Source organism: Pelobates fuscus, chromosome 3 (genome assembly GCF_036172605.1).
Source record: "Pelobates fuscus isolate aPelFus1 chromosome 3, aPelFus1.pri, whole genome shotgun sequence".
Taxonomy (NCBI): domain Eukaryota; kingdom Metazoa; phylum Chordata; class Amphibia; order Anura; family Pelobatidae; genus Pelobates; species Pelobates fuscus.
The window spans coordinates 175,264,854-175,292,628 of record NC_086319.1 but is presented as its reverse complement, the minus strand read 5'-3'; the positions used below and the strand labels follow the sequence as shown (position 1 = coordinate 175,292,628).

General features: G+C 44.3%; 1 protein-coding gene across 1 annotated transcript in view; it reads right to left on the bottom strand.

Moving 5' to 3' along the window:
* The window catches only part of LOC134602650 (hepatitis A virus cellular receptor 1 homolog), a 144,185-nt gene extending 120,707 nt beyond the window's left edge, over positions 1 to 23,478 (bottom strand). Inside the window, exon 1 of the mRNA XM_063447754.1 lies at positions 23,373 to 23,478. Coding sequence (XP_063303824.1) covers positions 23,373 to 23,421 — 49 coding nt within the window. The 5' untranslated portion in view covers positions 23,422 to 23,478. The remainder of the gene's footprint in view (positions 1 to 23,372) is intronic.
* Positions 23,479 to 27,775: the final 4,297 nt, after the last annotated feature.

Below are 27,775 nucleotides of genomic sequence, written 5' to 3'. Positions count from 1 at the left end.
TAAAAGTTTAGGTAGGCTAGTGTTCCAAAGGGAAACTAGCAAAAGTGTGTCCGGGACACCCTAACAGGGGGTAACCCTTACAATTGTGTATTAACTATAAAGTAGAATGATCCCACAAGGAAAGAACCCCCGGGGTCATAGGTGAGGGAGTCCCTAAGAATATCACATAAATGTGTATTAAAACGTAACTTTTATTAATCACTCTAATAATAAATTAAAGAACCATGTTAGTGGTAGTGAAGCTTGTGGAGCAAAGAAAAAAAAAAGGACAGGCTAGCTAAGCAAATGCATATATATCCTAGTCAAATGGGTGCCAAATGAAACATATCATAACCAGATGTGTACCATAACGGCATACCCCTGCAGAAAGTCCATAGCCTTAGTAGAGAGGGGTGAAAACTGAGTGTCCAACTAAACCAGATACTATGAAGCATTAGCGGATAAAAGAGATAGTTGCTAGTTGGTTACACTTGTACTGCTGTATAGTATGCGTCTGAGTGTCATAATAAATATAGCTCCAGTAACTACAATAGCAGTATAAGGAGCCCCCGCAGTGAACCGTGCCCTGGCTAGCGGATCACTTGAGATGAGAGCTGTTAGGGTTCGAACTGCAACTATCTCCAGTCAAACGATACTATAGCTGATACTGCTTAGTTACAAATAATTATATACACTGTTGCACAAACTATTCCCCTGCTGATCTAGAGATCAAGTTTCCCAGATTCTAGATTGCTACAAGTGTGGCACGGAAATGCAGCCTAGAACAACCTGGCCATATACGTGGGTGGCTAAAATGTCTGGCTAAATACCACAATCTATGCTGACCCTGGAGAGATCGGTTCCAGCTAAGGACCGCTCTCTCGGTAGTGAACAATGCGAGTTGAATAAATAAATCAGGAGCTCTTGGACTGTGCATAAAACCCGCAGTGAGTACAGAGCCAGAAAATTCCATAGGCTAGTGCCTAAATACCAAGTACCACACACATCACTCCTATCTTCCCAGAAGTGTCTTGCCCACGTATAATCTGCAATAAACGTAGTGTAAGGGTGCAGGTGCGAGCGACAAAGCCCTATATCTGAGCTGTCTATAAAGCATAACCCACAATCCTATATTTGTTTCTTTGCTCCACAAGCTTCACTACCACTAACATGGTTCTTTAATTTATTATTAGAGTGATTAATAAAAGTTACGTTTTAATACACATATATGTGATATTCTTAGGGACTCCCTCACCTATAATCTCCGGGGGTTCTTTCCTCGTGGGATCATTCTACTTTAAAATTGCATTCTAACACACTGTAACACTTTATTATGCTAAGATATATTTGATTTTATGATTTTACCATTAATTTTACTGCTAATGGTACCAAAATTGGGGAATGATATTGTAAAGTAATTTTATGCATTTGTGTTAACAAATGGAGATTTGGTATCAGATATTACTGTAGGTGAAAGTTTAGGATCCAGTGATCATCAGTCAGTGTGGTTTAATATAAGAACAGTGACTGAGTCACACCACACAAAAACAAAAGTTTTAGACTTTAGAAAAACAGACTTTTCTAAAATTAGAATATGTGTAAAGGAGTCATTATCAGACTGGAGCAACTTAAATGGAGTCCAAAAGAAATTATTTAAAAGCTGCACTACTGAAGGCAACAGAAAATTGCATTAGGCTTGTCAGTAAAAGCAAAAAATTCAAGAAACCACTGTGGTACTCCGCAGATGTGGCCAAAATAGTAAAAAACAAAAAGTTAGCATTTAGTAATTATAAAAAAACCCAGAGTGAGGAAGACAGAATGACCTATAAGATTAGGCAGAAAGAGGCTAAGCAAGTTATAAGAGCTTCCAAATCACACACAGAAGAGAAAATAGCACAGTCAGTAAAAAAGGGGGACAAAACTTTTTTTAGATACATAAATGAGAAAAGAAAAGTAAAACAAGGATTAGTTCGATTAAAAACAAAAGAAGGAATGTATGTAGATGAGGATAAAGGTCTAGCTGACTGCCTCAATGAATATTTTTGTTCGGTATTTACAGCTGAAAATGAAGGAAAGGGACCTCTGTTAAAAAAAAGGATAAATGAGTCATTTATTACACGTGAGTTTACAGAGGAAGAGGTTCTATTTCAACTGTCAAAAGTAAAGACAAATAAGTCAATGGGACCTGATGAAATACACCCAAAGCTATTAATAGAGCTTAGTGGTGTACTAGCAAAACCATTAACAGATTTATTTAACCAATCATTGTTAACAGGAGTAGTCCCAGAAGATTGGAAGTTAGCGAATGTTGTGCCCATTCACAAGAAAGGTAATAGGGAGGAGTCGGGCAACTATAGGCTAGCAAGCCTTACTTCAGTAGTGGGGAAAGTGATGGAAACCATGTTAAAGGATAGGATTGTTGAACATCTAAAAACACATGGGTTTCAAGATCAGAGACAACATGGGTTTACTTCAGGGAGATCATGCCAAACTAATCTTATTGATTTTTTTGATTGGGTAACTAAAATTATAGATCAGGGTGGTGCAGTAGACATTGCTTACCTAGATTTCAGTAAGGCTTTTGACACTGTTGCACATGGAAGGCTTATCAATAAACTGTAATCTTTGAGTTTGGATTCCAATATTGTTGAATGGGTAAGGCAGTGGCTGAGTGACAGGCAACAGAGGGTTGTAGTCAATGGAGTATATTCGAAGCTTGGGCTTGTCACCAGTGGGGTACCTCAGGGATCTGTACTTGGACCCATTCTCTTTAATATTTTTATTAGTGATATTGCAGAAGGTCTTGATGGTAAGGTGTGTCTTTTTGCGGATGATACTAAGATATGTAACAGGGTTGATGTTCCAGGAGGGATAAGCCAAATGGCAAATGATTTAGGTAAACTAGAAAAATGGTCAGAGTTGTGGCAACTGACATTTAATGTGGATAAGTGCAAGATAATGCATCTTGGACGTAAAAACCCAAGGGCAGAGTACAGAATATTTGATAGAGTAGTAACCTCAACATCTGAGGAAAGGGATTTAGGGGTGATTATTTCTGAGGACTTAAAGGTAGGCAGACAATGTAATAGAGCAGCAGGAAATGCTAGCAGAATGCTTGGTTGTATAGGGAGAGGTATTAGCAGTAGAAAGAGGGAAGTGCTCATGCCATTGTACAGAACACTGGTAAGACCTCACTTGGAGTACTGTACACAGTACTGGAGACCATATCTTCAGAAGGATATTGATACCTTAGAGAGAGTTCAAAGAAGGGCTACTAAACTGGTCCATGGATTGCAGGATAAAACTTACCAGGAAAGGTTAAAGGATCTTAACATGTATAGCTTGGTGGAAAGACGAGACAGGGGGGATATGATAGAAACATTTAAATACATAAAGGGAATAAACACAGTAAAGAAGGAGACTATATTTAAAAGAAGAAAAACTACCACAACAAGAGGACATAGTCTTAAATTAGAGGGACAAAGGTTTAAAAATAATATCAGGAAGTATTACTTTACTGAGAGGGTAGTGGATGCATGGAATAGCCTTCCAGCTGAAGTGGTAGAGGTTAACACAGTAAAGGAGTTTAAGCATGCGTGGGATAGTCATAAGGCTACCCTAACTATAAGATAATGCCAGGGACTAATGAAAGTATTTAGAAAATTGGGCAGACTAGATGGGCCGAATGGTTCTTATCTGCCATCACCACTGGCGTACATACCACGGTCGCAGGGGTCGCAACTGCGACCGGCCCCAGCCCACCAGGGAGCCTGGCCGCCCTGCGACTGGGTATGTACGTCACATTCTATGTTTCTATGTTTCTATGTTTTATTTATATGATTACATTGTTACTTTCACCACTAATCATAATTACAATATCAAGAAAAACTAAAAGAAAGAAGAAATTTAAAAGATATTAGAAATTGAAAAAAAGAAGAGAAAAAGGGTAAAGTAAGAAATAGAAAAAAATGGACAAAAGGAACAGATATGAAGAAAAAGTGAATACTTTTTTGTGTTTTTTTTTTTTTAAATCTGTTTAGTTTGTGGTGTAACAGGTAGGAACACAGGAAGCATGGAGGCTTTTATGGAAGGTACAGGCAGGGCCGGCGCCGCCCCCCTCATGCTGCAGCCGCCCGAGCGCTCTGTAGAGAGCCTAAGGCGGCTGCAGCTTTGCCCGGGCTGGTGCGTCTATGAGGGCGCACCGCCCGGGCGCAGCATGAGGAGAGGGGCTGACAGGAGGGAAGCGCTCAGCGCTCCCTCCTGTCACTCCCTCACTGTAGCGTGGCCGAGCCCTGTATGGTCCGCGGGTACAGGGAGCATCCTGTACCCGGCCCTTCTTTTTAGTCCGGCCGGGTACAGGAAACAAAAGCTCCCTGTACCCGCGGACCATACAGGGCTCGGCCACACTACAACAGAGGTGGGGGGGGGGGGGAGGGCGAAAGAAATTGACTGTGGGGGGGGAAGAAGTTGACTAGGGGGGAAGAAATTGACGGGGGGGTGAGAAATTGACTGGGGGGAGAAATGGACTGGGGGGAAGAAATTGACGGGGGGAGAAATTGACTGAGGGGAAGAAATTGACTGGGGGGGAAGAAATTGACAGGGGGGATAAATTGACAGGGGGGAGAAAGGGGAGAAATAAATTGACAAGGAGGGGAATTGACGGGGGAGGGGGGGAGAAGAGAGAGACAAGGGAGGGAGAGGGGGGAGAAGTGTCAGGATCGGGACAGGGATCCAACACGCAGAGTACAGACAGTAGAAAGGTACGTATACCGGACCTTAGAATGGCCGGACTAACGTACGGAGATATAGGGAATGGTCAAAGACAAGCCGAGGTCGAGGGAACGAGAAGACAGGTAAGCGAGGAACAAGCCGGGTCAAAGGGTAATAGAGATAAGCAGAGTAATACAAACAAGCCGGGTCGGAACCAAAAGGAATACTGGAATACAAGAGCGCTGGGTGACTAGACAGGCTAGAACCACGACAGGGCAATGAGCAAATGGAAGAAGCACTGTTAAATACCCTGGCTCAGGAGTGTAGACACGCCTCCGACGAGTCCTGATTAGTCTCCAGACAATTGAGTGACAGGTCGGTCCGGGTTGGCGTCATGACGTCGACTGCTGGGCGTCGTGTTACAAAAGGAAGTGGATCCCTCGCGGCCGGCGTGTAAATGACCGGGAGGACCGCGAGGAACGGATGAAACAGCCCTTCTGGACGGATAAACTTCTAAGTCTCTACCTCTCTCAGAGGTAGAGACCTCAGGTACCCTGACAGTACCCCCCTCTCAGATACGCCCACCGGGCGGAAGGAACCGGGACGAGATGGGAAGCGGGAGTGAAACGCCCTGCGGAGGCGAGGAGCATGAACATCCTCTTGAGGTACCCAACTCCTTTCCTCAGGACCATATCCTTTCCAGTCGACCAGATATTGTACTCTCCCCCGGGATATTCGAGAATCGATGATAGAGTTGACCTCATACTCCTCCTGACCCTCCACCTGAACAGAGCGAGGAGAGGATACCGTGGAGGAAAATCTGTTGCAGACTAGCGGTTTCAGCAATGAAACATGAAAGGAGTTAGGGATGCGTAAGGCAGATGGGAGAGCTAGACGATACGCAACTGGGTTAATTTTAGTCAGAACCCTGTAAGGTCCAATATAACGAGGAGCGAACTTCATGGAAGGTACTTTTTTTTTTTTCTAACTTTATTCCAGTACAAGACATCTCAAGCAATTCACATACATCAACTTTGCGATCAGCATAAACAAGCCTATACACTGAGATTAGAACACATTACATTTGCAAAATAAATTAACAAAAAAGTTCCGTTATCAGAGATCGCTAAGTATCCGCATGTCCCCGATCTCCAGAGTAAACATCAGTCCAAAGGAGGCTTGGACATCCCGTCTGGGTTTTTTCAATATATAAAACAGTAAACTGATAACAGACATTAACGAAAGATCGTGTTTATAATGCAAAAAGAATATTAGGGACATTACACCCAATCCCCGTGCAGAAAACACAACGTGTCCGCGTATTTTTTTCGGGTGATCCCTACGCTTTAGCCGCATGTGCGATCTTGATAAAGAAGAAAGGAAGAGCATAAGAGGCGCCTCGGAGGATCGAGGACTTAGAAAAAGAGGACATAGGGGAGGAAAGGGGGGGGGTGGGGGGGGTACGCCGAGGAATAGTGCCCAGGAATAAGGTGCCTGAAAATTATTTTTTTTTTTCCTTTCCCGTTTTGTCCCCACTGTCTCCCTCAGTAGGTAACGTGAGCTTTCCCTGTGGCCAGATCAAGGTACTATATTCCACTTCATTTACTACCCTGCACGCAAGTGGGATCCCTAAGCTTCCCGTCCCAACTCAAGCGTTCGCAGTGCTATTTATCCAGGGGTCCCAGATTTTATCAAATTTCCTCTGTGTCCCCCTGACCTGAGCAGTCAGCTTATCCATCAGGAAAGTATCTCTAATTTTTTGTTTGACCATCGCAATAGTAGGCGAGCTCTTCTGCAGCCACACCTGCGCCAGCGCTCTCCTAGCAGCTAGGTCTATTTTATGAACGAGGTCTTGTTCCGTTTTCGTCCAACCATCTATGGGTCTGGATAGCAGATACACCCATGGATCTAACTTAACCTCCCTTCCACAAACTTCTTGCTGCAGAGCCGCAACCCGTCTCCAATAGGCCTGAGCCTCTATGCAGTCCCACCACATGTGAATATAAGTTCCCTTAAGACCACAGCCCCTCCAGCAAAGGTCCGTTGGGTTTACCCCCATACGGCACAGTTTCACTGGGGTGGTGTACCACCGAAACATCGTCTTGTAAGATTGTTCCTGCAGAGAGACACAAACCGAAGACTTTGCAGCCATCTCCCAGATATCTTGCCATTCTGCACCCTCTAATATCTCATTGAGGTCTGCCTCCCACTGGTCTGTATACACAAGATCCCCCCATTCCAGAGTGCGTGAGCTTAAATGAGAGTACAAACAGGATATATGGCCTGTCGGGAACTGTTCCCCTTTGCACATCTTTTCAAAGAAAGTCAACGGTGTCAGCGCCGCCGTTTTGATCCGGGGATCCCTAGCAAAGTCTCTGAGCTGAAGATACCTAAAATAGTCAAATGGACGCAGCGGAACTCTGCTCCGCAACGCATCGAACGTAATAAAGGATCCATTTTCAAACAATTCACAAAACCTTTGCAACCCCGCGTTCTCAATACCCTTGAAATCTCGGGGATACAATCCTGGCGAAAAAGCCTTGTTTCTCAACAAAGGGGTCATGGGCGATAGGGCAGAGGTCAGGCCATATTTGACGGCGGCAGAGTCCCAAATCTTAAGGGAGCCGTGTATCGCCGGGCACGCCACTCGATCAATTGGTCTTTGTTCTTTAGGGGTCCACATAAGGAATTGAGGTAGGTCCTGGCCCATCATAGAGGACTCCAAATCTACCCACCTCCTTTCCTCTGGGGGTGAGTGCCACAAAGCTATTTGAGCCAACTGGGCCGCCACGTAATAATAGTAAAGGTTCGGAAGTCCAAGGCCTCCCCTATCCTTTGCTCTATATAGAACATTGCGAGAGATTCTATGGCGCCTATTTTGCCAAACAAACTTGCCTATGGCCTGTTGAAGCGGCCCCAAGTTAGATTTTGTCACGTGGACCGGAAGAGCCTGGAACAAGAAAAGTATCCGAGGCAATACATTCATTTTCACTGTGTGTATCCTTCCGATCCACGAGATCGGCTTGTCAATCCAATTTTCCATGTCGGTGATCAACTGTCTTATCAGCGGAATATAATTCTGCTGATATAGTTGGGTGGGGTCCGCCGTCAACCAGATGCCTAAGTATTTGATCTGACTTTTCTCCATTCGGATATGGTAAGTCTCCGCTATAAACGAAACCTCGGCTTCTGGTACACCTATAGGAATCGCACTTGATTTTCCCAAATTGACTTTATAGCCAGCAACTTCGCCGTACACCGTTAGTATCTCAGTAAGAGCCGCCATGGAAGCTTTCGAGTCAGTGAGCGTCAGCAATACATCGTCCGCGAATCCCGAGACCACATATTGCGAATTCCCTACCGTAACTCCTTTGATACCCGGGGCCCCCGTATAGGGTGTAAGAGGGGTTCCAGCGAGAGGACAAACAGCAGTGGCGAAAGTGGGCATCCCTGTCTCGTGCCGTTGCTCATGCGAAACGGAGCGACTCGCGCTCCCGAGATCTGTATCTGCGCCTTAACGTTGGAGTACATAGCCTTAACAGCAGTCACAAATCTGCCCGGCAAGCCGAAGTGGTATAATACTTCGAATAAATAATCCCACTTGACCCTGTCGAACGCCTTCTCGGCATCTAGTGACAGCATCAGTGTCGGGGTGCCCCTCGCAACCTGTCTCCCTATTAGGTCAATATTACGCCTCGTGTTTTCAAAAAGCTGTCGACCTGGAATAAAGCCAACCTGGTCCGGATGTATCAGGCCTGTAAGGGGCGGGTTCAATCTGCCTGCCAAAACTTTAGCTAGAATTTTAGAGTCGTGATTTATTAGAGATATCGGGCGAAAATTTTCCGGAGCCGAGTCGTCCTTCCCCGGTTTAGGCAGCAGAACAATATTGGCTAAAGACATCTCCCTATCAGGTGTCCCTCCATCCATCAAGTCATTGAGCCAGGGTTCCAAGTGGGGCAGAAGCTCTTCACGGAAGGTCTTATAGTAGCTGCCATCAAAACCATCAGGGCCCGGCGCTTTGTTGCTCTTCAAGGCGGAAATTGCTGCATCAATTTCGTCAGCTGTAATAGGATTCTCCAAGGCCGCCGAGGCGACCATATCCAGCTTTGGAAGGTGTGACCGGGAGAGGAAAGCCCGTATCTTATCTAGGGCCCGACCTGAGTCCGCGCCGTCCTCCGCAGAGTGATTATAGAGCTTAGTGAAAAAATCCGTAAACACTTTGGCTATCTCTGTGGGGTCCGTCTGATATTTTCCCGCTGCATTTTTGATCCTCGTGATATGAGTACCCCGTTGCCGCGGACGAAGGGACCTCGCCAACAAAGTATCCATCTTGTTCGCCTTTTCATAGTAGTTGCGTTTGGACCATACGATAGCTCTCGCGGTGTCGTCTAGAAGTAGTTCCCTGATCGAGTGCCGTACGTCTTGCACCAATAATAAGTTAGGAGGCGTAGGGTCCGACTTGTGCCGTTGTTCTGCCGTTCTTAATGTTGCCAGCAAGGACGTTAATAGTTGAGACTTCCGCCTTTTCTTCAGCGTCGCTTCCCTAATCAGAATACCCCTAATAACAGACTTATGAGCCGCCCATACCGTGGTTTTCGAAACCCCCGACTCCACTTCTCTGGTGAAGTAATCCTTGAGTTCTCTACGGACGACGTCGACGACTCCTGGGTCCTGAAGTAAGGATCTATTTAGCTTCCAGGACCAAGGGGATGCCACACTCAGTTTATCCAAGGTAAGGGAGACATCAGCGTGATCCGACCACGTTATGGAACCCACCGTGGATTCAGAGACCTTGGGAATAGCTAGTGAGTTCACCAAAAAGAGGTCTATCCTAGAATACGTACCGTGAGGTGACGAATAAAACGTATAGTCAATATCGTCAGTATGTTGTGCCCTCCATATGTCTACCAAACCTGTTTGCTGCATGAACGTGTGCAGTAATTTGTCCTGCCCCCCCTCCTGTGAGACCGCGGAGCTCCCCTACACGGCCCCCTATCCATTGCTGGGGTCGGAGCAGCGTTAAAGTCGCCCCCTACCACAGCGATACCGTGTGGCAGCGTGAGCACCATGTGCGTCAGTTCCGCCCAGAAATCACTGGCTGGCTCATTAGGGGCATAAACATTAAGGAAATGTACAGCCTGGGAATGTATGGACCCCGAGACCAGAACGTAGCGTCCACCCGGGTCCGTACTAACCTTGCTAACCCTGAACGGGCATCTATGATGCACAAGAATGGCGACGCCATTCCTCTTATTAAGGGCTCTGGCTTCGTACGTGGTCCTATATGTATGGTCCTTAAGGGCAAACTTTGCCGATTTCGGCAAGTGTGTCTCCTGCAGGAAAGCAATGTCGGGGTTCATGATGGAAGGTACTTTTAAACGAATGTTTCTAGTACTTAGCCATACTCTATCGCCTGGAACAAAAACCGGAGCCGACCTTCTACGTTTATCAGCGTGTTTCTTAACCAGCATAGAATTGTGCAGAAGAATTTGTCGAGTCTGATCCCACAACTTCCTCAAATTGGCAACATGAACATCAACCGACGGTACCCCTTGGGAAGGAGAAACCGAGGGAAGAATGGATGGATGAAAGCCATAATTCATGAAGAAGGGGCTTGAATGAGTAGAATCGCAAACGAGATTGTTGTGCGCGAACTTCGCCCGAGGAATCAAACCGACCCAATCGTCCTGGTGTTCGGAAACAAAACAACGCAAATATTGTTCAATCTTTTGGTTGGTGCGTTCAGCAGCTCCGTTAGACTGAGGATGATAGGCGGAAGAGAAATTCAATTTGATACCCAGTTGAGAGCAGAAGGATCTCCAAAAACGGGAAACAAATTGGGAACCTCTGTCAGATACAATCTGGGAGGGTATCCCATGTAAACGAAAAATCTCCCTTGCGAATATCTCTGCCAACTCGGGAGAAGATGGAAGTTTAGGCAGAGGAATGAAGTGAGCCATCTTGGTGAATCTGTCAACCACGGTGAGGATAACAGTCTGTTTTTTAGAAATAGGTAAATCGACAATAAAGTCCATAGCCAAGCAGGACCAGGGCTTTTCTGGAACCTCTAAGGGATGCAGAAATCCACATGGAAGCGTATGAGGTTGCTTGGTCAAACCTCACACGCACCGATGAAATCTTTGATATCCCTACGTAAAGCAGGCCACCAGAAGTCTTTGGAGATCAAAAGCGCACGTCTTGCGAATGCCAGGGTGTCCAGCCACCTTGCTGTTGTGGAAACATTGTAACAGTTCCAGTTGAAGAACAGGAGGAACGAAGTGTCGATCCCCGGGAGTCTGTTTAGGGGCTAGATGTTGCAATTTCAAGATCTCGGCAAGTAACGGAGAGTGAATCCTGAGATTCGTGTTAGCGATAATATTGCATTTCGGAACTATAGAGGAAAGAACAGGTTCAGATATAGTAGAAGGTTCATATTGGCGAGACAAAGCATCAGCTTTAGAGTTCTTAGAACCAGGTCTATAAGTAAGCACATAATTGAAGTGAGTCAGGAATAAGGACCAACGAGCTTGTCTGGCGGACAGTCGCTTGGCCTCCCCAATATAGGACAAGTTCTTGTGATCCGTTAAAATGGTAACAGGATGTAAGGTCCCCTCCAATAAATGTCTCCACTCCTTTAAAGCCATAATGACCGCTAATAATTCCCTATCACCGATGTCATACCTGCTCTCAGGGCCAGACAGTTTCTTGGAAAAAAAACCACAAGGGTGTAGTGGTTTGTCCACACCCAACCTTTGTGACAGAACAGCACCTACGCCTGTCTCAGAGGCATCGACCTCGAGTAGGAACGGCAGAGTCGTATCAGGGTGGACTAAAATTGGATCAGAGGCAAAAAGTTCCTTGAGAGTCTTGAAAGCAACGAGAGCTTCAGTAGACCAAGTCTTAGTGTCAGCCCCCTGTCTGGTCATATTGGTAATAGGCGCAATAATAGAAGAATATCCCTTAATGAAGCGCCTATAATAATTGGAGAAACCAATAAACCTCTGAATAGCCTTGAGTCCCTTAGGCAATGGCCAATCTAAAATAGACTGGAGTTTGTCGGGATCCATCTTAAAGCCTTCCCCAGAAATCACGTAACCAAGAAAGTCTATCTGAGACTGGTCAAAACTACATTTCTCCAATTTGCAGTATAACCCATGTTGAAGAAGTTTGTGTAATACCTTTCTGACTTGTCTGTGGTGAGTCTCAATCTCTCTAGAGTGTATGAGTATGTCGTCCAGGTACACAATAACACAATCATGTTGAAATTCCCTGAGAACTTCATTAATCAAATCCTGAAATACTGCCGGTGCGTTACAAAGACCAAAAGGCATGACCGTGTATTCATAATGCCCATAACGGGTATTGAACGCTGTCATCCACTCGTGTCCTTGCTGGATTCTCACCAAGTTATATGCCCCTCTGAGATCCAACTTGGTGAAAATTTTAGAGCCCTTTAGGCGATCAAACAGCTCGGTAATCAAGGGGATCGGATAGGCATTTCTGATGGTTATTTTATTCAAACCTCGGTAATCAATGCAAGGTCTTAGGGAATCATCCTTCTTTTTAACAAAAAAAAAAACAGCCCCGGCAGGAGAAGAAGATCTCCTAATGAATCCTTTGTCTAGATTCTCCCGAATATACTCCTCTAGAACAGAATTCTCTTTGGTGGATAGAGGGTATACATTACCCCTTGGAGGCATGGTACCAGGTAGCAGATTAATTTTACAGTCAAAAGTCCTGTGTGGGGGTAGAGTATCAGCATTCCTTTTGTCGAATACTGCTTTTAAATCCAGATACAGAGGCGGTATCTGTAAATCTGTAGACTGGGTAGAACTACCTGGTGTGTTAATTACCCCCAATGGAGAAACCCTCCGTAAACACTTCTCCTGGCAGCCCTGGCCCCATGAGAGTATCTCCCCTAACTCCCAATCAATAATAGGGTTATGTCTCTTTAGCCATGGGTAACCCAGGACTATGGGAACAGAAGGGGACGAAATAAGCATAAGCGATAAGTTTTCCTCGTGTAAGATACCAACAGTTAAGTTAACGGGTATGGTTTCACGGAAGATAACAGGCTCAAGTAAAGGTCTACCATCTATGGCCTCAACGGCCAAGGGTGTATCCCTTAACTGGGATGGGATAGTGTGTTTAGTAGCAAAGGCCTGGTCGATAAAATTCTCGGCAGCTCCGGAATCTATCAAAGCCATGGTCTTTAGTACTCCCTTCTCCCAAGTTAAAGAAACTGGTAGCAGAAGCCTGTGATCTTTATAGTTATGAGTAGAGGACAAAATAGAAACACCCAAGGCCTGTCCTCTAGAGAAACTTAGGTGCGGGCGTTTGCCGAGCGATTAGGACAATTCAGACGTAAGTGACCTCTGACTCCACAATACATACACAATCCCTCCCTTCTCCTGTACTGTCTCTCCTCTTCAGAGAGGCGAGTATTGCCTATCTGCATAGGTTCAGGAAACAGTGAGGTAGTGGAATCAGGACTTTGAACTGCGGGAGCTAATTTAAAGGAAGGTCTAAAGTTCCTCTCTCGAGTGTTCTGTCTCTCTCTTAAACGCTCATCAATACGAGATATGAACGAAATTAAATCCTCCAAATTTTCAGGAAGCTCTCTAGTAGCTACCTCGTCAAGGATTACATCTGATAGCCCGTTCAAAAATACATCTATATAAGCCTGCTCATTCCACTTAACCTTTGCCGCCAAAGACCTGAACTCTAGTGCATAATCCACAAGTGTTCGGTTCTCCTGTCTCAGGCGCAAAAGTAATCTAGCTGCATTGACCTTTCTACCAGGGGGGTCAAAAGTTCTTCTAAAGGCAGCTACAAAGGCATTATAATTATATACTAACGGGTTATCATTCTCCCATAATGGGTTGGCCCATCTCAGAGCTCTCTCAATGAGTAAGGTGATAATAAATCCAACCTTCGCCCTATCTGTAGGGTAGGAGCGAGGTTGTAATTCAAAGTGGATACTGATCTGGTTTAAAAAACCACGACACTTCTCAGGTGAACCACTATAACGTACTGGTGGGGTAATACGGGAAGAGGCACCTACAGTGGCTACCTCTAGGCCTGAACTCACAGGAGAAATAGAAGTAGTACGCGTCTCCTCTGGTGGGTTATTAGCACGGGATAATAACGCCTGTAGTGCTAGGGCCATCTGATCCATTCTGTGTTCCATGGCCTCAAACCTAGGATCGGGAGGACCAAGCTGACTGTTTGTACTTGCAGGATCCATTGGCCCTGTCGTAATGTCAGGATCGGGACAGGGATCCAACACGCAGAGTACAGACAGTAGAAAGGTACGTATACCGGACCTTAGAATGGCCGGACTAACGTACGGAGATATAGGGAATGGTCAAAGACAAGCCGAGGTCGAGGGAACGAGAAGACAGGTAAGCGAGGAACAAGCCGGGTCAAATGGTAATAGAGATAAGCAGAGTAATACAAACAAGCCGGGTCGGAACCAAAAGGAATACTGGAATACAAGAGCGCTGGGTGACTAGACAGGCTAGAACCACGACAGGGCAATGAGCAAATGGAAGAAGCACTGTTAAATACCCTGGCTCAGGAGTGTAGACACGCCTCCGACGAGTCCTGATTAGTCTCCAGACAATTGAGTGACAGGTCGGTCCGGGTTGGCGTCATGACGTCGACTGCTGGGCGTCGTGTTACAAAAGGAAGTGGATCCCTCGCGGCCGGCGTGTAAATGACCGGGAGGACCGCGAGGAACGGATGAAAAAGCCCTTCTGGACGGATAAACTTCTAAGTCTCTACCTCTCTCAGAGGTAGAGACCTCAGGTACCCTGACAAGAAGAGAGTGACAAGGGAGGGGGGAGAGATTGACATCCATCACACACACACACACACACACAATCACACACAATGCACCCCTTACACACAAAGACAATGCACCCCTTGCACACAGAAAAAGACACAATGCATTACACACACAATGCATTACACACACAGACACACACACACACACACACACAAGCAATGCAACCCTTACACACAATGCATCCCTTACACACACAGAAACACACAATTTATTCCATACACACACTCAATGCACCCCTTACACACACTCAATGCACCCCTTGCAGACGCACACACTGCATCCCGTACATACACAGAAACACACCTTGCAGCCCTTACACATACAAACACAGACTCACACAATGCATTCCTTACACACATATCAGGACATCCCCTACACCCTCCACCCCCTGTGAACAAACTCATTGGTGGATCATGAAGGGACCCAGACCTTGAGCTGTGTAAAGGGCCCCTAAAAAATGGAGCTGCTTCCCGTTCTCCCAGAACATTGATTTTTGTATCCACAGTTACAAACAGCTTCCAGAGAGCCTGTTCTACACCAGACAAGTGGAGCCAGACTGCAGCTAGAGCCCATCATCCTACTCATCTGGTTGTAAGTAGGCAATCTAGTATATTATCGGTGGCACTAATCTCTAATTTACCTCACATTAGAAACACTATAGTCCCCAGAACCACTGCAGCTTAATGTAGTGGTTCTGGTATCTATAGCCTGTCCCTGCAGGCCTTTTAATGTAAACACGGTGACACTGCAGCACTGGCGTTAATTAACATGGCAGATCATATGGGTGGGGCATTGTGATGTCACATTAGGCGGGGGAGGGGCGGCAAACTTTACTTTTACCTAGGGCGGCAAAAATCCTTGCACCAGCCCTGGGTACAGGTGACAATTTTGTCATATCTAAGGAGAGGAATTGTCATGTCTAAATGTGGGCAAACCAAAAATATATAAAATATATAAAGTTTTATAAACTATTAAACAGATGGTGTAATGACCTTAAAACTTTACACTTATTGATAATATTTACTGGTGGCCTATTTGTGGCCCCGCCCAGGTCTAACAACAAACACAATATGTGTTGGGAACCAGACAAACAATAAAAGAGAACACAATAGATATGTAGGGCAATATATATATATATATATATATATATATATATATATATATATATATATATATATATATATATATATATATATATATATATATAAAAAATTAAACTTAAAGCCAACCACAAGCAGTGAAGAAAATCAAGCAATGAAAATTGAAGTGTTACTCCAACTCTATTTAAACTTTTTTGTTTTGTTAATATTGTCTTATTTAGCCCTTGTCACTTGGTACCCTCTCCCCCAGTTTTTTTTTTTTTACCTAAAAAGGTGAAGATAATAAGCTTAAAACTTGCTTGAATACAGCACCAGGCCAAGTTCAACCCACAATCCTTTTTCAACCTTTTTCAACCTTTTTCAACCTTCTCCATCATCACTCCATATCACCAGTTGCCTCTCTGAGGTCCAATGGATGTTTCTCATTGAGAAGCATTGTTGGATCTCAGGTCCATACCTATCGAGCAGATGAATTGGCTACTTCTGATAGAGATGCAGTGCGTTTCTGTGAGAATCAGTGAACACAGCACCATGTGACAACTCATCTGGCCACTAAAGCCCTCCTGCCTCCCACTTCCAAGGCAGAATGGAGAGGAGGAAGGAGCAAGTGAGTCTGGGCAGCAAAAGAAAGGGTGGACCAGGAGAAACAAAAAATGGGGTTTCAAATACTGTATCATGTAGAGAGGTGGGGAGGGAAGGCATGAACTGCATGAGGGAGGGAACTCACTGGGCTTAAGTTGTCTTTTTCAGGCACACAGCGCTGCCTTCATGGGAAGAAACAAATTATGTCCATCACCAACACGCAACGTTTTTTTTTGCACAGGAATAAAATTAGGAAGTCTGAAACAGAATTCTGGGTTGCCTATGTCATGTGTGTGGGGAAAGTGCAGATTTATCTGTATAGGCAGCTGAAGTGGTAGAGGTTAACACAGTAAAGGAGTTTAAGCATGTGTGGGATATGCATAAGGCTATCCTAACTATAAGATAAGGCCAGAGACTAATTAAAGTATTTTAAAAAATTGGGCAGAATAGATGGTCCGAATGGTTCTTATCTTCCATCACCACTGGCGTACATACCACGGTCGCAGGGGTCGCAACTGCAACCGGCCCCAGCCCACCAGGGAGCCTGGCCGCCCTGCGACTGGGTATGTACGCCAGTTTGCCAGCCTCTTCTCCCGGGTGTCCAAGGAACTTGCCACCTTAGGGTCCCCCTGAGGCTTGCAGTGGTGTCACCGGGTGGGCAAGGGAGCATTGTCCCCTGAGCGCTCTCTGCCCAGCTCCCTCATGCGCACCATAGTGATGCCGGAGCCGGAATATGTCATTCCAACTCCGGCATCAGTAAGTGGCGCGCAAGGGAGCTGAACAAGAGGATCAGTGCTCTCTCGCCATCTGCAGGACCGGCCGACGGGCAGCCCCACAGGACCCCAGGGAATCCCCTCAGCACTCCCAAAGGTAGGGAGACTGTGGAATTAAATATAAAATAAATGTAAAAAATGGGTGTTAGTGTGTGTGTGTGTTACTGAGTGTGTTTGTTGTGTGTTTGTGCGTGTCTGTTATTGAGTGTGTGTCTGCTAGTGTGTCAGTGAGTGTGTTAGTTTTTGTGTGTGTGTGTTATTTGTGTTTTCGTTTGTGTGTGTCTGTTATTGAGTGTGTGTCTGCTAGTGAGGGTCAGTGTGTGTGAGTGTGTTACTGTATGTGCTTGTTACTGAGCGTGTTAGTTTGTGTGTGTCTGTTAGTGTGTGTCTGTTTGGTGTCTGTTAGTGAGTGTGTGTTTGTCAGTGAGAGTGTATATTTTGTAAGTGAGTGTGTATGTCTGTCTGTCAGTGAGTGTGTATGTATGTCTGTCACTGAGTGTGTGTCTGTCAGTAAATGTGTGTGTCTGTTAGCTAGTGTGTATGTGTCTGTTTGTGAGAGTGTGTGTGTGGTTAGAACTCCTTCAGCACTTCCCTTTCTCCAGCGCCGGGTTCCCTTGGCGCTGGGGATCTCTCCGCCTTGATCCGCCTCTCAGCTCCGAATGCGCATGAGCGGCAAGAGCCGCACGTGAATTCAAACTGCCCATAGGAAAGCATTACTCAATGCTTTCCTATGGACGCCCAGAGTCTTCTCACTGTGATTTTCACAGTGAGAATCGCGGAAGCGCCTCTAGCAGCTGTCAGTGAGACAGCTACTAGAGGCTGGATTAACCCTCAGTAAAACATTCAGCTGCAGGGTTAAAACTAGAGGGACCTGGCACCCAGACCACTTCATTCAGTGCCTATAGTGGTCCTTTAAGTGTATGAATCTGCATGCAGTGGCGTACATACCACGGTCACAGGGTTCACAGGGGTCACAGCCTTGCGACCAGGTGCCCGCCGCCATGTGTTGCGGCCCCAGAGTAAGCGAGAGGGGAGGGAGGGGCACGGATGAATTTTCACACCGGGGCCCCATGGATCGTGTGTATGCCACTGGCCGTCACATTCTATGTTTCTTTTTCAAGCTCAAACTCTGAACATACAGATTGCTTGCTACATGACCACTGCAGATGTTGTCACGGAAGTTAGAGTAATCCTTTCAAGTAAGGAGAATAATCGTGTATCCAGTGTAGTGTATGTGGAAAGTAGCAGTTAATGGAACCAAGAAAAATACATGCAATAAAACCTGTACCTCTTCCCAGCATGATAATGTGTTGTCTAACAATCTGGTATGGCCGAATATCCCTCGAGGCAGAGTAGGCCTCCGCCTGCAGGGACTTCTTTTTCAGCACTTATAAGGTGACGTTTTGGCGTTTAGGTGGGCTGGTGTGGGGAGGTAAGTACCAGGAGCCTTGGCTGATGTCATCTGTAGTCCAAGTAACCCCCTATGCTTGATAGCAGAGCTTCAAGAACAGTTATAGAGGGTGTACAGCTCAGTGCTCTCCCAGCTCTTCCAGTATCTGTGTGTCCAGTGTCTGTGTAGGATGGATAGAAAGAGGTATCATTTCCCATCTGCTCACTAACACTCACACGGTAAGTAGGGGCAGCACTGAGTGATACACACTGTATAACAGCTACTGCAGCTCTGCTATCAAGCATAGGAGGGTGACTGGACTACAGAAGCCATAGGAGGGTGACTGGACTACAGAAGCCATAGGAGGGTGAGTACTTTGCAAATAACCCCTTGAACTCCACATGCTCTAAACACCCTTTCCACCAACCCTAGATTTAACCCAATCCAAAACCTAACCAAACCCATTCCATATTTCCAATTTTAAGGACTTGCACCTTTAGATGTATTAATGCCTGCACTACCTTGTTAGCAAATTTAGCTGCTTCTTATTTTTTTCTGGAAGATGGGTGGCAGGGAAATGCATAGAGTTCTGTGCCTACTGGTACTACTTGACATGTAAACACGGCCCTGCTATGCGCCCATGATCTTCATAGCAACACACATGGAATAAAGAAGTAGTTGTATGTTCCTAAAACAATGATGAAATGTCCATAAAAGGTCTGCATTACATGGAGTAGCAAACATTAATCAATAATACTGAATAGAGAAAACTTTAGTTTAAAGTAATACATACAATTTAAAATATATAAATAACATACCTTGTAAAAGGTCATTAATAAATGTAATTTTCCCTTTCAGTGAATTAGGTTCTGATACTATTTAAAGTATTAGTAAATTATGCCCCTACTCGCTATACCGCGAGTAGGGGCATGTCTAATAAACAGTGAGCAGTTTGTGGCTGCTTACTGTAAAAAAACATTTTGTATTTTTATCTTTATAGGGACCTTGTAGACACTGTAACTGCTTTATCTTATTTAAGTAGCAACAGCATCTGGAGTCACCTTGTGCCATCCTTTCATTCAGTGTTAAACTGCTATTAATGTTTTAATGCTATACAAGATTTTCCTAGCAGCTAATCCCCCTGTGTTGTTTGTGTTAATAAGTCAGCATAAGCCTGAGCAGCAGCGTGTAGCTGTGATTGGTTGAGGGTGTCAGCTGAACGTTTTCAGCCTATCACATTGCTCATTAAGGTATGAATTGGTATGGCTAGAAGGAAGTGTATCATCTCTGCCTTAGCCAGGTATCCAATGGGAGCAGATCTATGGGAAACCAGGGATCCTCATTCAGTATTAAACTGATCGAAAATGGTTTAACAGTGAATAGAAAGCCATTGCCAGGGGAGTCCAGGCACTATAACCAATTCTTGAGATGAAATAGTTACATTGCCTACAGGTTCATGATGTTAGATTTCATTATCATTCATCATACAAGGATAATTTATTAGAGATGTGCATTTGTATTGTTAAAATTCTCAAAAGTACAGAAAATATAGATTTTTGGTCATTTAGTCAGAAAAAGAATACAAAAATGATATTGACTGAATAGCTCACTGACTGAATGACTACACCCGTCCTTATAGTAATATCGGATTATTTGTTTTTACATTTTAATATGGTGGCTGGCTGTAAAGGTGGCCAGCCTCCACATGATTAACCTTATGAGGGTTATTTAACTTTTTGCCATAGAGATTTGTGTTAGCCGACATTCGCTAAAAATAAGGTAGAAGGCGGGAAACGTTAGACTCAATCAGCATGTGTCATAAACTCATGTGCCTAGTATTATCGTGGCCATTAAATGCCCTTATGGACACATAACGGAAATTTTACGTCATAATTCCCTTTTATTCCTGAAGCAGTATCCTTAAGCGGTTAATGAGAAATGTCCAGACATATAATAAGATACCTCACAGTATGAGTGACACTCACATGCCTACATTTAATTAAACATAAGGTTAAGGGATGCTTATATTTTATTTCCCTTGAAGTATATAACTGGAGAAATGGTCATGTACTTCATTGCCTGGCCAGGCTGACTGAAGCTACGCCCCTGCACCACATTCTTATTGCTACAGTAATAGTTCACACACAACATATTAATTAAAGCTATGAGGAAGGACCTATAACACTCATAGCAGACAGAGCCTATATATCTATTATTGGTCTGATACTGTTATTGGCAAAACAAATAAAATATTAAGGGCATATACAGTGGCGTACACACAATCCATGGGGCCCCGATGCGAAACTGATCCGTTGGTACCCCCTCCCTCCTCCCTATTCCCCCCACAGCCCTCCCCCCCACCAGACACACACATACATACATACATAAAGACACACACACACACACACATAGACACAGACAGACAGATACATACAGACACTGTAGTTTTACATACTGTAAATTTCTGTAGTGCCGAAGTTCCGAAGCACAGTATTGCCTAAGTACTAATATACTTACCCAGTGGAAGAATGAAGAATGTTACACTGTATACAAGTTTAAATAAAAAGTATACAACATTTGCAACACTTACAACAATCAAGTAACACACATTCATATAAAATGTAAGTTACTTAGCCAGTCAATGGAATGAAAGGAATGAATAAGTAAATAACTCCCTAATTCCCACGGTATTAGGGAGCTATCTACTAAAAGGCTGAAAGACCTGAATTGGTCTTTCAGCCACATTTACTAATACTAAGTAAAGATTACTTAGTATTAGTAAATTATGCCCCTACTCGCTATACCGCGAGTAGGGGCATGTCTAGTAAACAGTGAGCAGCTTGTGGCTGCTCACTGTAAAAGAACAAGGTCCCCCCTTATTCTAATTTAGGGCCCCCACCCACCACTCACGGGAAATAGGTCCCCCCTCTTATTGGTATTTAGGGCCCCCACCCACTGCTGAGGGGTGGGGGCCAAGGGGGAGGACATTAGGTCCCCCCTTATTCTAATTTAGGGCCCCCACCCACCGCTCAGGGGTGGGGGCCAGGGGGGAGGACATTAGGAGGACATTATTCTAATTTAGGGCCCCACCCACCGCTCAGGGGTGAGGGCCAGGGGGGAGGACATTAGGTCCCCCCTTATTCTAATTTAGGGCCCCACCTGCCGCTCAGGGGTGGGGGCCGGGGGGAGGACAATAAGTCACCCCCCATTATTTTATTTAGGGCCCTCACCCGCTGCTCGGGATGGGGACCGAGGGCCGGGTTGGAGGACAATAGGTCCCCCCCCTTTTTACTTTAGGGTCCCCACCCACCGCTCAGGGGTGTAGGCCGGTGCGGGGGGACAATAGGTCCCCCCTTAAGTTTAAAAGCCCCCACTTGCATGGCACGGGTGGGGGCTCGGGAGGGGAGGACACTTTTTTTTTTAACAGGGAGCAGCCACTGGCTGCTCACTGTTTAATAGACATGCCGACAACTCGCGGTATAGCGAGTAGGGGCATAATTTACTAATACTAAGTAATTTTTACTTAGCATTAGTAAATTTGGCTGAAAGAACAATTTAGGTGGTAATTAGGGAGTTATCTACTAAGCGGCTGCAAGAGAAGTCCCGAAGTTGCGAAGTCCCGAAGTTCTGAAGTGTCGAAGTGCCGAAGTTCCGAAGTGCCGAACCGAACCGAAGTGCCGAAGTCCTGAAGTGCCAAAGTCCTGAATTGCCCAAGTCCTGAATTTCGGAATGCCGAACCGAACCGAAAATTTACCCCAAGCACATGCTTATAGCTATATCATGTGCAGTACCTTGGTATGAATTAAGGTATGAATTAAGGTTAAATAATAGAAAAGGGTTTGCAGGGTTGTATTCGTGAACAGTGCTTGTGCATTTAAATGTATGCATGTTTTTGAAAAGAGTATATGTGTGCATGTAGGGCTGTATTTATATGAACTATTGGCATTGGAAAGCAGTGGTGTACTTGTGTGTAGGGTTTACGTTTGAATGCAGGTGTGAGTTTGTATGTAGTGTTGGCTTTTAAATGTAGGTGTGCTTTTGTGTGTAGTGTTTCATTGAAGGGATGCTTGTATACAATTTTAGTGTTTTAATACACAGGTGTGTTTGTATATAATGTTTGTGTTTGATTTCAAGGATGTGTTTGGATGTAATGTTGGCTTTTAAATGTGTGTGTAGTATTGGTGTTTGAGTAAAGGAGTGTATTTGTATATAATTTTGGAGTTTTAATGCAGAGGTGTGTATGTATTTAATATTTGTGTTAGATTGTAGGAATGTGTTTGCATGTTGTGTTGGTGTTTGATTGTTTGGATGTATGCACATACACACATACACTGCCACATACAAAGATACATACATACATACATATATACATACTTACACAGATATACATACACATTGACACACAGATACACACATATAAACACAAATTCATATACACACTGACACTTGCACACACCCTGACTCACAGATATACACTGACATATACTAACACACACTGATACACACATACATAGATGCACACACTGACACATATACACAAATGCACAACCTAACACACAAAATCACACACTGACACACAGATGCATGCACACTGACACACACTTCCTGACAGATAGATGCACACACACATACATGCACACATACACAGATGCACTCACTGACACACACTGACCTACATACACACATTAACACACAGATACATATATATATACACACTGGCACATACAAACACAAATATACACACACTGACATATACACACATTAACACACACTGAGGCACACACACTGTGACACAGATACACACACACTGTGACACAAACACACACACACTGTGACACAGATACATAGTTACAAACTCAGACAAAAACATGCACCGGCTGCACTGGCGGTAGTTTGCGGTAAAGTGCATATATATTCAAATTCATCTTCTTGTCCTACCACAATAAAGAAATTGTAGAAATGTTTATTCTGTCAGTCTAGTTACTTACCTGTGTATGGTAGGAGAAAGAAGCAGTACAATAAAGATTCCATGGCCATGTAGTGACGGGAAGAACTTTTTTTTTGCTTTGTCTAAGAACTGATTGCAGCCTCTCATCTGAAAGGTGTTCTCTATTTCTTTCAACAAGGAGATAAAAGGGAACTCCTTTATGGTTTTTATTTTTTACAGTCATACTTGTTTCTGCTCTCGAAAACTGAAACTAGAACCTTTAAAATATACAAAACCACATGACAGGCAAGCACACTATTGCATACTATTTCCAGTTAATTCAACTAACATCATAATAGAACTGAATAATGTGAAGGAAACAATGTTAGTTCCAAATTTCTACAACAGAAAATAATTTTTTTAACCCAGTTACGTTTTAATAAAAAATAAGCATTACATATGAAGATTGCATTTGAAATTAAGACAAAAATAACTATTTTGTGTATCTATTGCAATTGAGGGATTCCTAAAAAAATATAGAAGTTTAAAGATTTCTTTCACATAGTTGTTGTTTTTAAGGGGGTGGTATGTTGTATTAAAATGGTATAACATCTCTTCTAACATTCAGTGTGTGTAAAAAGTAAATAAAAATACCAATAATCAAAAGATTTGTTGATATGTATCTTCTAATAAAAATGCCCAAAATGCTATCAAATTTGAGCATATAGGGTTGTCACAAAAAAGTGTACTAGAGTGAGAGGGGGGCAGTGTATTAAATTGGTGGGAACACGGGAGGGCAGTGTATTAGAGTAGTGGGAGGGGGGAAATGTATTAAATTGGAGGGAGGGAGGACAGTGTATTAAATTGGGAGAGAGAGGTGGGGCAGTTTATTAAATTGGGGTGAAAGCGGGCAGTGTATTAGAGTGAAGGGGGCAGTGCAGGGGCATACTTAGAGCATTTGGCACCCGGAGTGGGTCCTATTTTTGGCACCTAAATCTAAAGTCACTGTTGCTTAGCTAGTATAGCTACTCTATACTTAGTTGATTTGATACAAAGTGCGATATAACTACCAACCCTGTTCCCCTCGATCGCATTTTTTTATACAGCCTCAGGCCTGGACTGGCCATCGGGCATATGCAGGGGCCCCGCTGTTTTCCAAGATCTCCCTCACCGGCCCCCTTGAATAGACATTCAGCTGGGGAGGGAGAGGAGGACCCGGCAGAACTCTATCTTAAAGCTCCGCCGGGTTCCTCTCGTGAGATCTGGAGCGTTGCCATGTTCCGCTCGCATTTTTTATACAGCCTCAGGCCTGGACTGGCCATCTGGGGGCAGGTGAGGGAGATGTTTTCCAAGATCTCCCTCACCGGCCCCCTTGAATAGACATGCAACTGGGGAGGGAGAGGAGGACCTGGCGGAACTCTATCTTAAAGCTCCGCCGGGTTCTTCTCGCAAGATCTGGAGCACTCTAGCCTGCAGGTCCTTCACTCACCACTAGGACCACCAGGGATGGAGTGAGAGTGCTGGCCCCCCTCCCCGGTATGGGAATGTGATAGAACACTGGTCCCCCCCATCCAGGCTAAAGGTAAGAAGAGAGGGGGGGGATATAATGCCTGCTTAGTTTATTTATTTGGTTTTTTTTTACCCCCTCCTCCCCCAACACACAATCCCTTCTAACATTCACACACAGCACTCTCACACACATCACACTCAGCACTCTCACACACAGCACACACAGCACTCTCACACATCACACTCAGCACTCTCACACACATCATACACAGCACTCTCACACTCAGCACTCTCACACGCATCACACACAGCACTCTCACACAGGGCTGCCATCAGAAATTATGGGGCCCCTGACGCAGCCCAAAGTTTGGGCCCCCGGGGCCCACCCCTGAGCCCAGCTGTGTCTGCCCACATGGCCCACCTCCGAGTGCCCCCACAGGGACCATCCTAAGTCCACCCACTAGGATGAAGTGTGTGTGCACTGAATTTGGTGTGCGTATAATGGATGCAAAGTGCTTGAGTAAAGTGGGTGTGGCGTGTATATTGTGGATGTGGTGTTTATAGTGGATGCAGATTGTATGTTTGTGTTTATTAGATGCAGAGTGTGTTTGTGTAGTGGATGTAGTGTGTACAGTGAATGCAAAGTGCATGTTTGTCTAGTGGATGCAGTGTGTGTGTATAGTGAATGCAGAGTGCATGTTTGTCTAGTGGATGTAGTGTGTGTATAGTGAATGCAGAGTGTGTGTTTGTGTAGTGGATGTAGTGTGTGTATAGTGAATGCAGAGTGCGTGTCTGTGTAGTGGATGTAGAGGGTGTATACTGAATGCAGGATGTGTGTTTGTGTAGTGGATGTAGTGTGTGTAGTGAATACAGTGTGTTTGTGTAGCAGATGTAGTGTTTGTGTGTATAGTGAATGCAGAGTGTGCATAATGAATGCAGAGAGTGTGTTTGTGTAGTGCATGTAGTGTGTGTATAGTGAATGAACAGTGTATGTTGGTGTTGTGGATGTAGTGTTTGTATTAGATGCAATGTGTATAGTTACTGCAGGGTATAGTGACTGCAAAGTGTGTGTTTGTGTGGTGGATGCAGTGAGTATAATGAATGTGGTGTGTGTGTTTGAGTAGTGAATGCAGTTTGTGTGTTTGTGTAGTCGATGCTGTGTGTTTGTGTGGTGAATGCAGCTTGTGTGTTTGTGTAGATGATGCTATGTGTGTTTGTGTGGTGAAAGCAGCTTGTGTGTTTGTGTAGATGATGATGTGTGTGTTTGTGTAGTGAATGCAGTTTGTGTGTTTGTGTAGATGATGCTGTGTGTATTTGTGTAGTGAATGCAGTTTGTGTGTTTGTGTAGATAATGCTGTGTATGTTTGTGTAGTGAATGCTTTGTGTATAGTGAATGTGGTGTGTGTTTGTGAAGTGAATGAAGTTTGTGTGGTGGATTGTGTGTGTGTGTAATGAATGCAATTTGTGTGTTTGTGTAGATGATGCTGTGTGTGTTTGTGTAGTGAATGCTTTGTGTATAGTGAGTGTAGTGTGTGTGTTTGTGAAGTGAATGCAGTTTGTGTGGTGGATTGTGTGTGTGTGTGTGTGTGTGTAGTGAATGCAATTTGTGTGTTTGTGTAGATGATGCTGTGTGTGTTTGTGTAGTGAATGCAGTTTGTGTGTTTGTGTAGATGATGCTGTGTGTGTTTGTGTAGTGAATGCAGTTTGTGTGTTTATGTAGATGATGCTGTGTGTGTTTGTGTAGATGATGCTGTGTGTGTTTGTGTAGTGAATGCATTTTGTGTGTTTGTGTAGATGATGCTGTGTGTGTTTGTGTAGTGAATGCAGTTTGTAAATGTAGTTTGTGTGTGTGTGGTGAATGTGTCTTTATGTTTGATAAATGCAGTAAAGGTATTTTGTTTTCCTTTCAATTTTGATAAAAAAAAAAGAAAGTATTTTCCCCCCTCCCTGCCTCTTACCTGTAGCCAGGGAGGGGGGACACTGGATTCCCTGGTGGTCCAGTCGTAGGCTCAGCAGTTGGTCCAGCCTTTAACTCTACAAAAGGGCCCTGCAGTCTTCATGTCTCCCTTCCGGGCTCTTCTTCCTTAATGAGCCCGGCATGCATTGCGTGCTGCGGAGCGTTGCCGCGGCAACGCTTTACAGCCGCTCGCGAGAATGCCGGAGTGGGAGGTGAGTGTGAAGACAGAAGGGCCCGCAGAGGCATATATACAAAGCGGTACTCGCTATATATATATATATATATATATATATATATATATATATATATATATATATATATATATATATATATATATATATATATATATATATATATATATATACGTATATATATATATAGATATATATATATATATATATATATATATATACACAAACACACACACACACACTACACTCCTAACATACACATTCTGGATCCCCTATACACACACTAGATTCCTTGTAAGCAAACACATACTACACCCCTAAACACACACTCTCTACAAACACTACATCACATATACACACACACACACTATAGCCTGTATGCACACACTTGCTACATTCCCTATATACACATTCTCTACCGCCCCTAGCCACATATGCATTACATTACACCACAAACACAACATGACTAAAACCGACCTTATTACACAATACCATACCAAACCACAATCAGCTCACTCTACACACACGCAATACCACAAGCAGGCTCCAAACACATGCACAATACTCTTTCCTGGCCCTTTTGTCTCCTGGTATCCATTTATAGAGACACCAGAGACAAGTTGCAAGGAAACACAGTGCAAGCATGTTATTAAATTTGCTTGCGCTGTGCAGAACAAATACAGGGCTTTTTTCTCATGCTAGAGCTCTTCAGCAGAGCTCTGTGCATGGTCTGCCCTGGAAGAGCAGTGAACCAACATGCTCACTTTGAGAGGGGGCATGTTTGTCATTAGTGATGGCAAAACACAC